The 13,829-nt window shown below is 40.9% G+C and overlaps 2 protein-coding genes across 2 annotated transcripts; both read left to right on the top strand.

Moving 5' to 3' along the window:
- Positions 1 to 266: 266 nt before the first annotated feature.
- LOC142986007 (uncharacterized) lies at positions 267 to 1,157 on the top strand. Its single transcript, XM_076134240.1, has one exon. It carries the CDS (start codon positions 267 to 269, stop codon positions 1,155 to 1,157), a length of 891 nt encoding a protein of 296 aa, XP_075990355.1.
- A 5,229-nt stretch (positions 1,158 to 6,386) lies between these two features.
- LOC142986006 (uncharacterized) lies at positions 6,387 to 11,058 on the top strand. The gene is made up of 2 exons (XM_076134239.1): positions 6,387 to 7,931; positions 10,831 to 11,058. The coding sequence occupies exons 1-2, from the start codon at positions 6,387 to 6,389 to the stop codon at positions 11,056 to 11,058; spliced, it is 1,773 nt and encodes a 590-aa protein (XP_075990354.1).
- Positions 11,059 to 13,829: the final 2,771 nt, after the last annotated feature.

Raw genomic sequence — 13,829 nt, 5'->3', positions numbered from 1 at the left:
AATTAAACACGGTAAACAAATTACGGCTTTGCGTAAATTGTTTACATGATCATAAGGGAAAGAAATGTTCATCGACAAAAACATGCCGTAAATGTTCAAATAAACATAAAACTTTACTGCATGAAGCATACATCAATCAAGCGCCCAGCGTTCCTAATCATTCGTCAGAGAATGTCTATGTCTCACAGTCACAAAACAAGTCATCTGAAGTTCTCCTAGCAACAGCACTAATCAAGGTTTTAGCAGCGAATGGCACCTACTACACTATGAGAGCTCTTGTGGACCAGGGATCTCAAATCTCCATAATCACAGAAGATGCTGCTCAGAAGTTGGGCTTACCGCGGCGCCATTGCAAGGGTGTCGTATTCGGTCTCGGCGCTCAACAGAACAACTGTAAAGGTGCGTTACAAATCACAGCTTCGGCGATACAGGGAGAATTCACTTTCAACGCTAACGTAGTGATTATGAAAAAACTTATGCACAGCCTGCCAAATCACACATTTGAAAAACCAACATGGTCGTATTTGAAAAATATAAATTTGGCAGACCCAGAGTTTCATATCAGCCGGCCCATAGATTTGTTGCTGGGCGCGGAAGTTTATTCCCTTATCATGATGGGCGGAATTATTAAGGGCAATAACGAGACAGAGCCTGTCGCTCAACAAACACAGCTTGGGTGGTTATTATGCGGAAATGTCACGACTTATCAGTGCAATGTTGTTCTGAACAATCTCGAAGATATTGAAAGATTTTGGACGATTGAAGACATCGCTGACAACCCAGAAAATCTATCGGCTGAGGATCACTATTGTGTAACTCAATATCAAGAACAGACGACGCGTCAAGCAGACGGTCGATATGTTGTAAGATACCCAATGAAACCAGACTATTCAGAAAAAATAGGTGATTCCAAGAAACGAGCAATAGCACAGTTTCTTCAATTAGAAAAGAAACTATCAAAAAATCATACCTTGTGTAATGGTTACAAATCTTTTATTAACGAATACGTCTATTTAGGTCATATGCACTCAGTAAACAATGACTGTAATATAAACTCGCAGGCCTCGTGTTACCTGCCGCATCACTGTGTACTGCGCTCCGATTCTACTACAACCGCGCTACGTGTAGTAGTAAATGCCTACGTCATCGGGCTATAGCCTCAATGACCTCATGTACAGAGGGCCAAACTTACAACATGACCTACTGTCATTGATAATCAACTGGAGACAGTACGGAATAGCATTTACAGCTGACATTGAAAAAATGTTCCGGCAAATTCTGATACACCCTGATGACCGCAACTTACAAAAAATGATTTGGAGAAACAATAGTTATGAACCATTACAAGAGTACAATCTAGCAACCGTCACCTATGGCACAAGGGCCGCCCCCTTTTTGGCGATGATGACGCTAAGACAGTTAGCAAAGGATGAAGGTCACAAATACCCCCTATCATCAGCCAAGCAAGCATTAGAAAAGAGTTCCTACATGGATGATATTCTCTCCGGAGGCCACAGCATCTCAGAGGCGAAACAATTACAATCAGACCTGTTACAGTTACTAAAGTCTGGTGGATTTCACCTACGCAAGTGGGCCTCGAATAAGCAAGAACTTTTACAAGGCGTTGAAACAATAGCAAGTACGCAAGCATTCGATTTCAAGTATCCCGAATCAACAAAAACCCTCGGTCTACAATGGAGTCCTACAGAGGATGAATTCTCGTTTAAATTCAAACTAAGCCCACCCTCACAAAATTCACTTAGCAAACGAACGTTACTTTCGGAAATATCAAAGATTTTCGACCCTCTTGGTTGGCTTTCACCGGTAACTACGAAGCTGAAATTGCTATTTCAAAAGGTGTGGTTACAGGACATTCAGTGGGACACTCCGTTGCCATTAGAAATAGATAACGAATGGCAGAAAATTCGAGAGGATTTATATAACATCAATAAAATCAAAATACAGAGGTGGCTAGCAACTCGAGAAAACGAAAACATCGAACTTCACGGTTTTTGTGATTCGTCAACGAAAGCCTACGCCTGCGTGATTTATTGCAAGGTAAAAGTACGTAATTCTAACGGTACAAGTCATCACGTCATTAACATTGTCGCAGCAAAATCACGACTGGTACCTGTGAAGAAAACTATAACTTTGCCACGGCTCGAGTTAATGGCATGTCTTCTTTTATCGAAGCTTATGAAAACGGTACTTAGAAGCTTACCAAACCACAATATCAAAACATACGGTTGGACTGACTCAACGGCCGTACTAGGTTGGCTTCAGGGAGACTAGCCGCTGGAAAACATTTGTGGCTAATAGAGTTGATCAAATCAGAGCAATCATGCCTTCAGAACAATGGCACTACGTAAAATCGACAGATAATCTTGCCGATTGTGCCAGCCGAGGTATTTCAGCCAAACAAATACAAGAACATCAACTATGGTGGACGGGACCTACATGGTTAGTCTTGTATAAGCCCGAAGAACAACAAAAACACCCAGCATACTTTACTGACTTAGACATGAAGCAATCAGTTCAAACAAATGTCACTACTTTAAATAATCAAAACATTATATGTGATATAATTAATAAACATAGTGACTTCGCGCGGGCAACCCGAGTACTCGCCTGGGTTTTACGTGCGGTGTCACGTAACAAAACAAAGACAGCATTTTTGTCAGTTGACGAGCTATTAATAGCAAGACGGAAGATCATCCGTTGTTTTCAACATTTATCATTTTCATCTGAAATCAGCAATTTAGAGAGCCGAAATAAAATAGACAACAAAAGTAAGATTCTCAGCTTAAATCCATTTTTAGATAAAAATGCATTGCTGAGAGTTGGTGGTCGTATCAAACGAGCAAACATTCCCGAAGATATGAAATACCCGCTAATCATCCCGCACGATAGTCATCTAACGAACTTGCTCATCGACCAAGCTCATAGAGACACATTCCACGGTGGAGCACGTCTAACACATGCTCGGCTGCGACAGCGATATTGGATTATAGGAGGCAACCGAGCAGTCAAAAAGCGTCTCCGAAGATGTGTTATTTGCAGACGCCATGACCCTGTGAAACAAACACAGCTTATGGGGGATCTACCGGCAGCACGCGTTAACCCCACTAGACCATTCTACAATAGCGGTGTAGACCTATGCGCATACGTTGAGGTCAAAGCAAATAAAGGAAGAGGAATAAGGACCACGAAAGCATATGTTACAGTATTTGTCTGCATGACGACAAAGGCAGTTCATCTGGAACTCGTTTCGGACCTCTCTTCATCAGCTTTCCTAGCAGCACTGCGAAGGATGTCTGCTCGTCGAGGAACACCAAGACATATATACTGCGACAATGGTACAAACTTCGTCGGTGCCAATCGCATCTTGCAGCAAGAGTACCTTAATTTGCAAGCAATATTAGATAGTGAATTCCATTCACAAGTATCTGACATGGGCATCGAGTTTCATTTTAACGCTCCGGCGTGGCCAAGCGCTGGAGGGCTCTGGGAAGCAGCGGTAAAGAGCTTAAAATACCATCTACGGAGAGTACTCGGTGACCAAAAGCTCACTTACGAGGAATTTACCACATTATTAACACAACTAGAAGGATGCTTAAATTCTAGGCCTCTTTGTGCTCTCACAGAAGATCCAGCAGACATAGATTTTCTAACACCATCACACTTTTTGGCAAGTGGACCGACCTTAACGGTATTAGAAACGGAAAGAGATGCCCGAACACGATGGCAATTAACGCGAAGAATGGTAAATGACATTTGGAAGAGGTGGCAAAATGAATATTTATGTCAATTATCGTCACGGGGTAAATGGCAACAGCGCCAAGACAATCAACACTTTGGCGATATTGTCATCATTCACGAACAAAACTTACCTCCAGGAAAGTGGGCCCTCGGCAGAGTAGTTGAATTACACCCTGGAAGAGATGGTCACGTAAGAGTTGCAAGCGTTAAAACCAAGAGCGGTATAATCAAACGACCGATAGTAAAGCTATCACCGCTCCCCGTACACGACGAGATAAGCCAGCACGCGCCGTCAAACAATCAAAACAACGTATCAAATGTCATAACTAAGAAATCAAAACATACAACATCGTTCAAGACTATGGTTATCATGTTACTTACCATGCTTTTAATATTACCGGCACAGTGTGCTTATAATATAGCACAGTTGAACAATAATCAAAGTATATATTTCGACAAAATATCAGACATGTATTTGAGCCGAGATGAATGGAAACTTATTGTCTATTATGACATGGATCCATATTGGCATGGGTCGAAAATACTCACTGAATACATCAATAGTCTAGAAAACATTTGTCAAAAAGCAACAAAATCCTCGTTATGTGATATAGTACTATTACAATTACATCACTCATACAGCGAACTTGAGCACTATAACCACATGTTACTCGGTCAGCAAATTCCTGCGTTCAATAGTCGCCGTATGCGCCGTGGTTATATAAACGTAGTTGGCAATCTTGCGAGTACACTATTTGGAGTTCTCGATGATAATTTCGCAGATCAATATCAAAAGGACATCGAACAGATAAGATCTAACGAGAAACACTTATCATTATTATGGAAAAACCAGACCTCCATTGTCGAAGCACAGTATAATGTACTACAACGAGTGGAAGAGAGCATGAACAAGCAACACAAACTTATCAATCAACACCTAAACCAAATAAACAACTCAGATATGAACTGAATATTATATCTGGTCAATTACCAAAGGATTTAGATTTACCGATCAACAACATTCCAAATGATTTAGCAAAACTTTATCATCTCTTGAAGGTCAAGGTCAAGATGACAAAGAAGTTCTTCATATTTGAAATCAAGATTCCTCTCGTCACTAGAGATTATTACGAAATATTCCACTTAATTCCGATTCCTCGCAATATAGCAAACAACATGATCAGCATAACAACAATATCCGAATATATAGCTGTCAATATGCAAAAAGATTCCTTCTTCACGATGACACCATCAGACATACAAAAATGCAATCAGAATGATGTCAGTTATCTTTGCCCCCTACGGAAGCCCGTCTATCGGATGACGTCAGACAAAAATCTGTGTACAAGGGATGAGGTAACGAAACAATGTAAAACTAATACCATCCCGTGCAAAACATCATGGTCGGAATTACACGATATAAACAAGCATTTATACTCTTGTTGCGCACAATGTTCTATTCGCATCGTGTGTGGCAGTCAAGTCTCAGCTGAACAACTTACTGGAACTGGAATAATAAGTCTAAGCGAAGGTTGCATAATAAAGAGCCCATCTTTTACTATTTATTCCCACCGAGTACAAAACAACGCAATAAACATAGAAGCAAACGTGTTAAACATTGATGTGCTCCCCATAAATCACATCATTGAGTTACCGTTACTTAGCACCAACAACTCTAACATGACAGAGAATGAACATGTAGACAATAAAACCTCCTTGCATGCGCAGTTGGTAGAAATCGGCGAACGAATCCATCAAATGAGAGAGAACGGAGTAGATCTCGAAACCTATCAAAAAACTTCATCTCATGACGTCACTCAATACATATTGATTTCTATGACCATCATAATCGTTATATGCGTATGCATAGCATTCATTCGCCACCGCCTGCGCACCATATCAGTTACTGTGACCGGAGACGAGAGCGCGCGCACAGACGCGCCCCCCGCCGCCTGCGTCGCCGCCGTCGTGTCTGCGCGACACGAACCGCCGTCGACGCCCATGACTGCATCGTCAGCATCATCGCTGTACGGTCAACGTACAGGCAAACATTTCGCAAACGCTGCAACTCGGCGGCCTACTTATAACTTATTTTAGTTTTCTTTATTTTCTTTATACATAATAAAAGGCAGTTGACAAATCGATCGCCGCGGATTAGCATCTAAACTAAAACTGTATTAACTAACTTTTAACGTACGAATAAACGTGAATTCTATCTAATCTGTGGTTTGTGTTAACTCATACTTTGAATTTGACGCTCTTGACCATACAAATTGGTCCTTCGAGCCGGATAAAGTGTGCTGAGTGTTTCTATTAACGTTAGCGAATCGGTCTAGCTGGTCTCCCACAAGCGGGTCGCCCCAGTTGGATTGAGAAGGCGCACATAGCGTTAGTAGAGTGCGAAACACCTTTATCCATATCAGCTTTGACGAACTAGTACCTGCGGCAATACAGCTCTACGGTACTTACGGTAAATATAATTACTGATAACTTCAACTTAAACATAACAATGGGAAAGAGTGTCGAAGAAGTCATTAACCAACAAGAAACTTATCAGACTTATCAGTTTCAAACGTGTAACCCGAGTACTTGCTTGGATTCTACGAATAATAAACAAAAGGAAGGCAATGAACTCTAATGACTTAACCGATTGCGAAGAAAAGGAAAGAGTGATATGTTTGTCTCCGATAGAAATAACGGAAGCCACTGAATTTTTGCTTAGAAGAGTTCAAAGGGAATATTTTGGAGAAGAAATAGAATGTTTAGCAAAGAAGAAACCTATTTCGAATAAAAGCAGCTTACTCAAACTAACACCCTTTCTCGACGAAAATGGATTACTTCGTGTGAAAGGACGTCTCATCAACTCAATATTACCTTCCGAAACAAAGCATCCCGTGATTTTGCCCGCTGCAGGTCGCCTAACAGAACTTATCATTCGAGAAGCGCACCATACTACTCTGCACGGCGGCGCAAGACTTACTTTAGCTCACTTACGTCTTAAATTCTGGATCATTGGGGGAAACAGAACTGTCAAGAAAGAATTACGTCAGTGTATAAAATGCCATCGTTACAAGCCACACAAAAATAACCAGTTGATGGGTGATTTGCCTAAAGAGCGAGTGACTCCGACGAGACCGTTCACGAACACCGGGGTAGACTTTACGGGACACGTGGATGTGAAAATAAATAAGGGCAGAGGAGTGAAAACTTGTAAAGCATACATTGCTATATTTATTTGCATGGTCACCAAAGCTGTACACCTGGAGCTGGTCTCCGACCTTACTACACTCACTTTTCTGGCAGCTTTCAAGAGGATGTGTGCTCGCCGAGGAACTCCAAAGAATATGTTCTCGGACAACGGCACGAACTTTGTAGGTGCTGCAAAATTACTCCAACATGACTTTGAGCGATACCAGACCTTTCAGAATACGGAATTCTACGATGCGATGAGTAATCTACAAGTAAAGTGGCATTTCAACGCACCTCTCTGGCCAACAGCTGGGGGTTTATGGGAGGCTGCCGTAAAATCTATGAAACATCATTTGCATCGTGTCCTGGGCGAACAGAAGCTCACGTTTGAACAGTTTACCACTCTGCTTACTCAAATTGAGGCTTGCTTGAACTCGCGGCCATTGTGTCCGTTAACGGAAGACGTGGACGATTTGGAATATTTGACTCCTGGTCATTTTCTCATCGGAGGCCCTCTACTTTCGTTACCACAACAAGAAGAAGATTTTGCCCATTATGATTTGAGAAACAGATGGAGATTGGTAGAACAAATGAACCTGCACATTTGGAAGCGTTGGTCGAGTGAATATTTACACCAATTGCAAGTCAGAAGTAAATGGCAGCAATCGAAAGAAAACCTCAATGAAGGAAACCTAGTTTTGATAAAAGATGAGAACTTACCAGCAGGAAGGTGGGCCCTCGGAAGAGTAACGGAACTGCATCCGGGCGCTGATGGGATAATCCGGGTCGCCACGATAAAAACCAAAAATGGGCAGATAAAGCGACCCATTACAAAGCTATCTCCCTTACCGCTGAGTAGTGACTTACAAAATGCGGAACAGGTGTGTCACTATCAGAAGGAGGACATACCCAAACAAACAGAGTCCAGCAAACAAAAACAGAATAAGTACGTAAGAGCGAAAAAACAGAGTCTGCTCTCTCTGGTACTTATTGCTATGGTAGCGGCAATAGGAATAAATTGTGCGCAATCTTCGCCTATCAGTAACAACAACAAAAACTATATACTGACACGGATAGAAAATAATCACCCGATTTACTTTGATGAAGCCGGTACATTACAGCTGTTACATGACGAATGGACCCTTTTGATATATTATAACTTGACATCGTACTGGCAAGCAACTAATAAAATAGGCGTGTACATAAGGCAAATGGATAAACTTTGCAAGCGAATATCTCACGAGTATGAGCCGTGCGAAATAATAAACCAAAGCCTGCAAAACGAGTTACGTCATTTGACTGAGTATAACACTATGTTATTTTCACAAAACTCGAGAAAGAGAAGAGGCTATTTTGACGGAGTCGGAAACTTGGCGAGAACACTCTTTGGTGTCTTGGATCAAGAATTTGCGTCAAAATATGAAAAGGACGTTCAGAACTTACGAACAAACGATAATTATTTACTAGAATTGATGAAAAACCAAACTCTCATAATAGAATCAGAAAACAACATCATTAAAAGCAATACCGAGTTTATGAATAAGCAATTTGACACTATTCATTCATACATGTCTCAGATGGGCAGCGAAATCACGAGAATCGAGAATCGAGCACAAATGTTGTTTACAATCAGCGATATCAATTCCGCTGCCGTGACAGCCACTTTAATTTTGAATAATTTGAACCGAATACAAGATATGCTCATGAATTCTCTTGTTAACATCTATAGAGGACATTTGGACATACACCTTTTCCCAGCATCACAACTGATTGAGCAGCTTAACATTATATCCGGCAAACTGCCACAGGGTTTATCTTTGCCTGTTCAAGATGTCCAAAGAGATTTCAAAGACATTTATGAATTGATATATGTAAAGGCTCGGCTTACAAATAACTACATGCTGTTCGAATTACACATTCCATTACTTAGTGATGATGATTATAAAATATATCGTGTAATACCTATACCGTTCCTAAGAGAAGGACGGTTGAAAATTGTGAAGCATCATTCAAATTTTCTGGCTATCAACCTTATCAAAAACTTTTATATAACCATGACAGAGCAAGATTTGCACCATTGCAATTCCTACGCCGAAGACAAATATACTTGTATTTCGCAACAACCGGTATACAGCCTATATGATGAAAACGCACCCTGTGAGGCAAAGGTCTTCAGTCAACAAACGTCATTGTCATGCGTCATCGATGATTTTACATGTAAAGAAACCTGGTACAAACTACATAAACCGAACCTATGGTTGTTTACATTGTGCGACAAACAGCTGATGCGGGTCACGTGTGGCGATCAAGTTGCGCCGGCGGTCATCGACGGGAACGGTGTAATAACATTGAAACCAAAATGCTTACTCCAGAAAAAGGATGCTACAATATTTACTTACAATCATTTCGGTAGCCATTTTTACATGGAGTCGAATGTAGTGGTTCCTACCATAAATTCCACTATAAATAACATGTTCGACCTTGGTTGGAAAAATGCGCAATTGAATATAACCGAGATTGCCACAACTACTGCACATGACTTTCGTACAATAGAGCAACAGTTGAAATATCAAAAGTCGCACGAGACGTTCCCCGTGACGTCAGACATATCAAGTCATGATATATATTTATACTCGGTGACTTCTTTGCTGGTGGGAGGATTAGCGACTTTCGTTATCTACAGAGTAATCAAACAACGCTTCTTTAAGACAAGAAACGAACCTGAGATGTTAAGGCACAACCAACGCGGAGGCCAAGATAACACTGCTGTCGAGATAGAGATGAGAGAGATAAGAAATCTGACGTCCTCCGAACCTGTCTGCATTGAAGCGAAACCGAAGAAGGAAGGATTTAATTTTGATATGTCATGTTGATTTCTTTATTTTGCACATACTTATTCTTTTTATTTATTGTTTACTAACACTATTTTTACTACTTTTGTAATAGATGCTCATCCTACTTGTCCCTCGGGAGCATGTACGGTCAACGTACAGGCAAACATTTCGCAAACGCGGCAACTCGGCGGCCTACTTATAACTTATTTTAGTTTTCTTTATTTTCTTTATACATAATAAAACGCAGTTGACAAATCGATCGCCGCGGATTAGCATCTAAACTAAAACTGTATTAACTAACTTTTAACGTACGAATAAACGTGAATTCTATCTAATCTGTGGTTTGTGTTAACTCATACTTTGAATTTGACGCTCTTGACCATACCAACAAATACCAAGATACGGCTTTATTGATTAAAGCTTTCTAAGGTAATGATATCTCATTAATTTCCTCACGGCCTCCGTGGCGAAGTGGTCAAGGTGGTTGCCACGCTAATACCAGTGCGTCGGGAGGCCGTGGGTTCATTCTTGGTGTCCGTTGCTCGTATGTTTGTAAAAGTCAGCCCAAAGAAAAATAACATCTGTCATTATAGTTGCAAACGAAGGGGTAACGGCGATTACGTCACGTGTTCCACGGCCGTTTCTACCAGGGTACTAGAAGTTAGAGTCCCCGCCCATTAATAACTGTAGGGTTGTGGCACAGGATAAATAATAGAACGGGCTAGCGTCTGCCATACTACTCCTCACACATTGTAATGAAACTGTTAACGACGAGCAAAATGTCACCATAAATGGCTGCGATAAGCGTTCTCGTCTCTGATTGGTCGAACGACGCGCGACCGATGCACGCGTGCAGTCGACGACGCGTTACCTTTTAAGGAATCGGTTTTGCGCGAGACGGCGTGGCGTGGCTAGGACGCGCGGCTGCATCGCAACGCGTCGACCAATCAGGGACGAGAATCGTCGTTAGAATTAATACTTAAAATTATTACTAAATTGTGATTGGTTATGGATTTTAAATAAATACCCCTGCATTTTTGTACGGAAGTCAGGGAGCGCCTCGGACCGTCGAGGCGAGCACACGTATTGTTTTCTCGCCGCGCCGCGCCGCCCGGACTCCACTTACTCGCGCACGGTTACTGCCGCGGTGTCCGCGGTGACGTCTGTATTCGACGCCACCGTGTACACCGAGGCCGCCCGTGTGCGAGCCTGTGCTTCCCGGCCTTCCGAAAGGATTTTTATCGCCGTTGGGGTCGCGGCCATCTCCGAAGAATAGACCACCACACCACCAACATGGATCCGGACCGGGAGGTCCGCGAGCCTGCACCGGCTGCACCATGCAGCCCAACCGCTAAGACCGGCAGCCCGGGGTCTTCCCGCAGGACGCCGGAGGAGCCCACGCGCCCTACATCGCCGCGTGTGAACCCCGTAACCGCCGAGCCTCGTGCGAACCCCGCGGCCGGCCCGCGTGGCCGCCCAACTAGCACACAAGCTGCTTATACAGTCGTTATACAGCCTGATAGTTGCATAAGAGTCGTTCAAATGCTGTACAATTCTCTATAAGTTGTATACTAGCTATTTAAAAAACCCTTTAACAGCTAGGCGGGACAGTAGCCGTTTAGTAGGAAACTAATGACTTATAGTGATATATGAGCATGTAATTGCATCGCTAGACAGCCTAGGGAAGTATAACTGAGTTAATGGAATCTTCTATAACACCGTTAACTGTATAAGGGGACTTTAGGAGATAAAGGAGTTTAAACGGAGTTATGCGTTGCGCTTATAGCGCTCAAGAGCGTAAATAAGCTTTTTGTAATGCCTTAGGTTCTATAACAGATTTTTTTAGGGCTAGTGTATTACTCATCTATAAAAGAGTTGCGTAGGTCTTTAATAGCGCCTTGAGCGTTATATCAGATATTTATATGGCTTCTGTACGGCAAATAGATGTATAAGGTATCATTCCAAACATTTTTACAGCCATGGGGATTACAGAATTATGTTAAGCACCTAAAGCGCTATAACCGAGTAATATACCTTTATACTAAAGCTTAAAATTATTATCATAATATATTTACATAGGTGCAGTGGTGGTTCAGTCTGTCAACTGTTTTTAAAGAATAAATAAAATAAAATAATAAATAAAATAAATAAAATAAATAAAATAAATAAAATAAATAAAATAAATAAAATAAATAAAATAAATAAAATAAATAAAATAAATAAAATAAATAAAATAAATAAAATAAATAAAATAAATAAAATAAATAAAATAAATAAAATAAATAAAATAAATAAAATAAATAAAATAAATAAAATAAATAAAATAAATAAAATAAATAAAATAAATAAAATAAATAAAATAAATAAAATAAATAAAATAAATAAAATAAATAAAATAAATAAAATAAATAAAATAAATAAAATAAATAAAATAAATAAAATAAATAAAATAAATAAAATAAATATAAATAAAAAAAAATGATTTTCAAACTATTTTAATATTCAACGACTGACCCCTAAAAGTACGAGTAAAATGCTGGTGTGCGACCAAAAAAACAATTATATTGAAGCACTCCTATGCCACAACTGCAGAACCTTGAGGTCTGCAACAGCAAACACTAGAGCCTTTGTACAGCTTAAGCCGCTACAGCAGATGTAACCAACTCTGAGAGGTGCTTGATCGAGACGCCATTACAGCATTTGGTAAACATATTTTTTGAGGTTATTACGATCTTTTGAAGATCATATAAATCTATAGCCTGGTAACGTTAACATAATTAAAATCATTTTTTATTACCTATAACCCTAATTAAACTATCTGTAACCCTCAAAGTCTTATTTATGTTCAAAATACAATTTCCAAATCCACATATCTATATAATTTTTGCATTTAAAACTGAATATTTTGAGGGCGCATGAAAATATTGACGATAATATACATATATATTGACAGCAAACTGGCACTCGCACTTTCATATCACGTACACAAAGAAATAAAAGCGATAGACTACTTGTTATTTTCATAATCCAATCCGTAAAAATAAAATGTCTCCTCATTTTTTTTTTTTTTTTTTTTTTTTTTTTTTTTTTTTTTTTTTTTTTTTTTTTTTTTTAAAAGACAACTCCCGCACTAAGAATTGCTCTTGTGTCGCGGGGACTTTTACAAACATACAAACAACGGACACAAAGCACAACCAGACCCGAAGCAATTATTTGTGGATCGCACAAATAATTGCTCCGTGTGGGAATCGAACCCACGACCTCCCGTTGCAGTGGTATCGGCGTGGCGACCTAAACCACTGCGCCACGGAGGCAGTCATTGTCATTGTTTTGTCACTGATGATTCATTTTAATACAATATATTTAGTTTACACCATAATAAACCGACCATATTACTAATTTAGAGCGTTAGCATTTATAACCGTTACACAGTAGCGCTAAAATAAGGTAAAGGTGGTATAATCGCGCTGCAAGAGCTTTTTCGAACGCTCGTGGCGCTAACCACCTCTGTACAACAGCTGGTAAGCGCCACGAAGCTGCGAAAAAGCTCTTGTAGCGCGATTATACCACCTTCATCTTATTTTAGCGCTCCTGTATTACTACTATACTTCGTACTATTATAATTACTATTTACGACCACTGTAGATCCAATGTCGAGCTATAAGCTGGACAGTATGGGCCTATTTGACGCTACAAGAGATCTGTAGCCGCTTATAGAACCACTATACTTCTTACTAATGAGCCTAAGGCGTTATAAAAATCCTTTAACCGGCCATTGTGCAGCTTGTTATAGCGCTTGTGTGCTAGTTGAGCGAGCATCGACGCGCTCTCGCGCGGCCCCTAGGCCTGCGCCCCCGCGCGTGTCCGCCGCCCAACGTGACCATAAGGTCCCCCCGCGCCTCGCCGCCCTCCGCAGCAGGCGCCCGACCGTCGCGGGCCGCCCTGCGCCTTCCTCGCGAACGCTTAGTGACAGTGACACCAGTGTAAGTGCCGCGAGTGAAGTAAGTGCAGTGCGTGCTCGTGACACGGAGGACGACGCCCCGCGTG

The sequence above is a fragment of the Anticarsia gemmatalis genome, chromosome W, assembly GCF_050436995.1.
Source record: "Anticarsia gemmatalis isolate Benzon Research Colony breed Stoneville strain chromosome W, ilAntGemm2 primary, whole genome shotgun sequence".
NCBI classification, from domain to species: Eukaryota; Metazoa; Arthropoda; class Insecta; order Lepidoptera; family Erebidae; genus Anticarsia; species Anticarsia gemmatalis.
The sequence above is the reverse complement of the archived record's forward strand: the minus strand, read 5'-3'. Positions and strand labels throughout refer to the sequence as shown.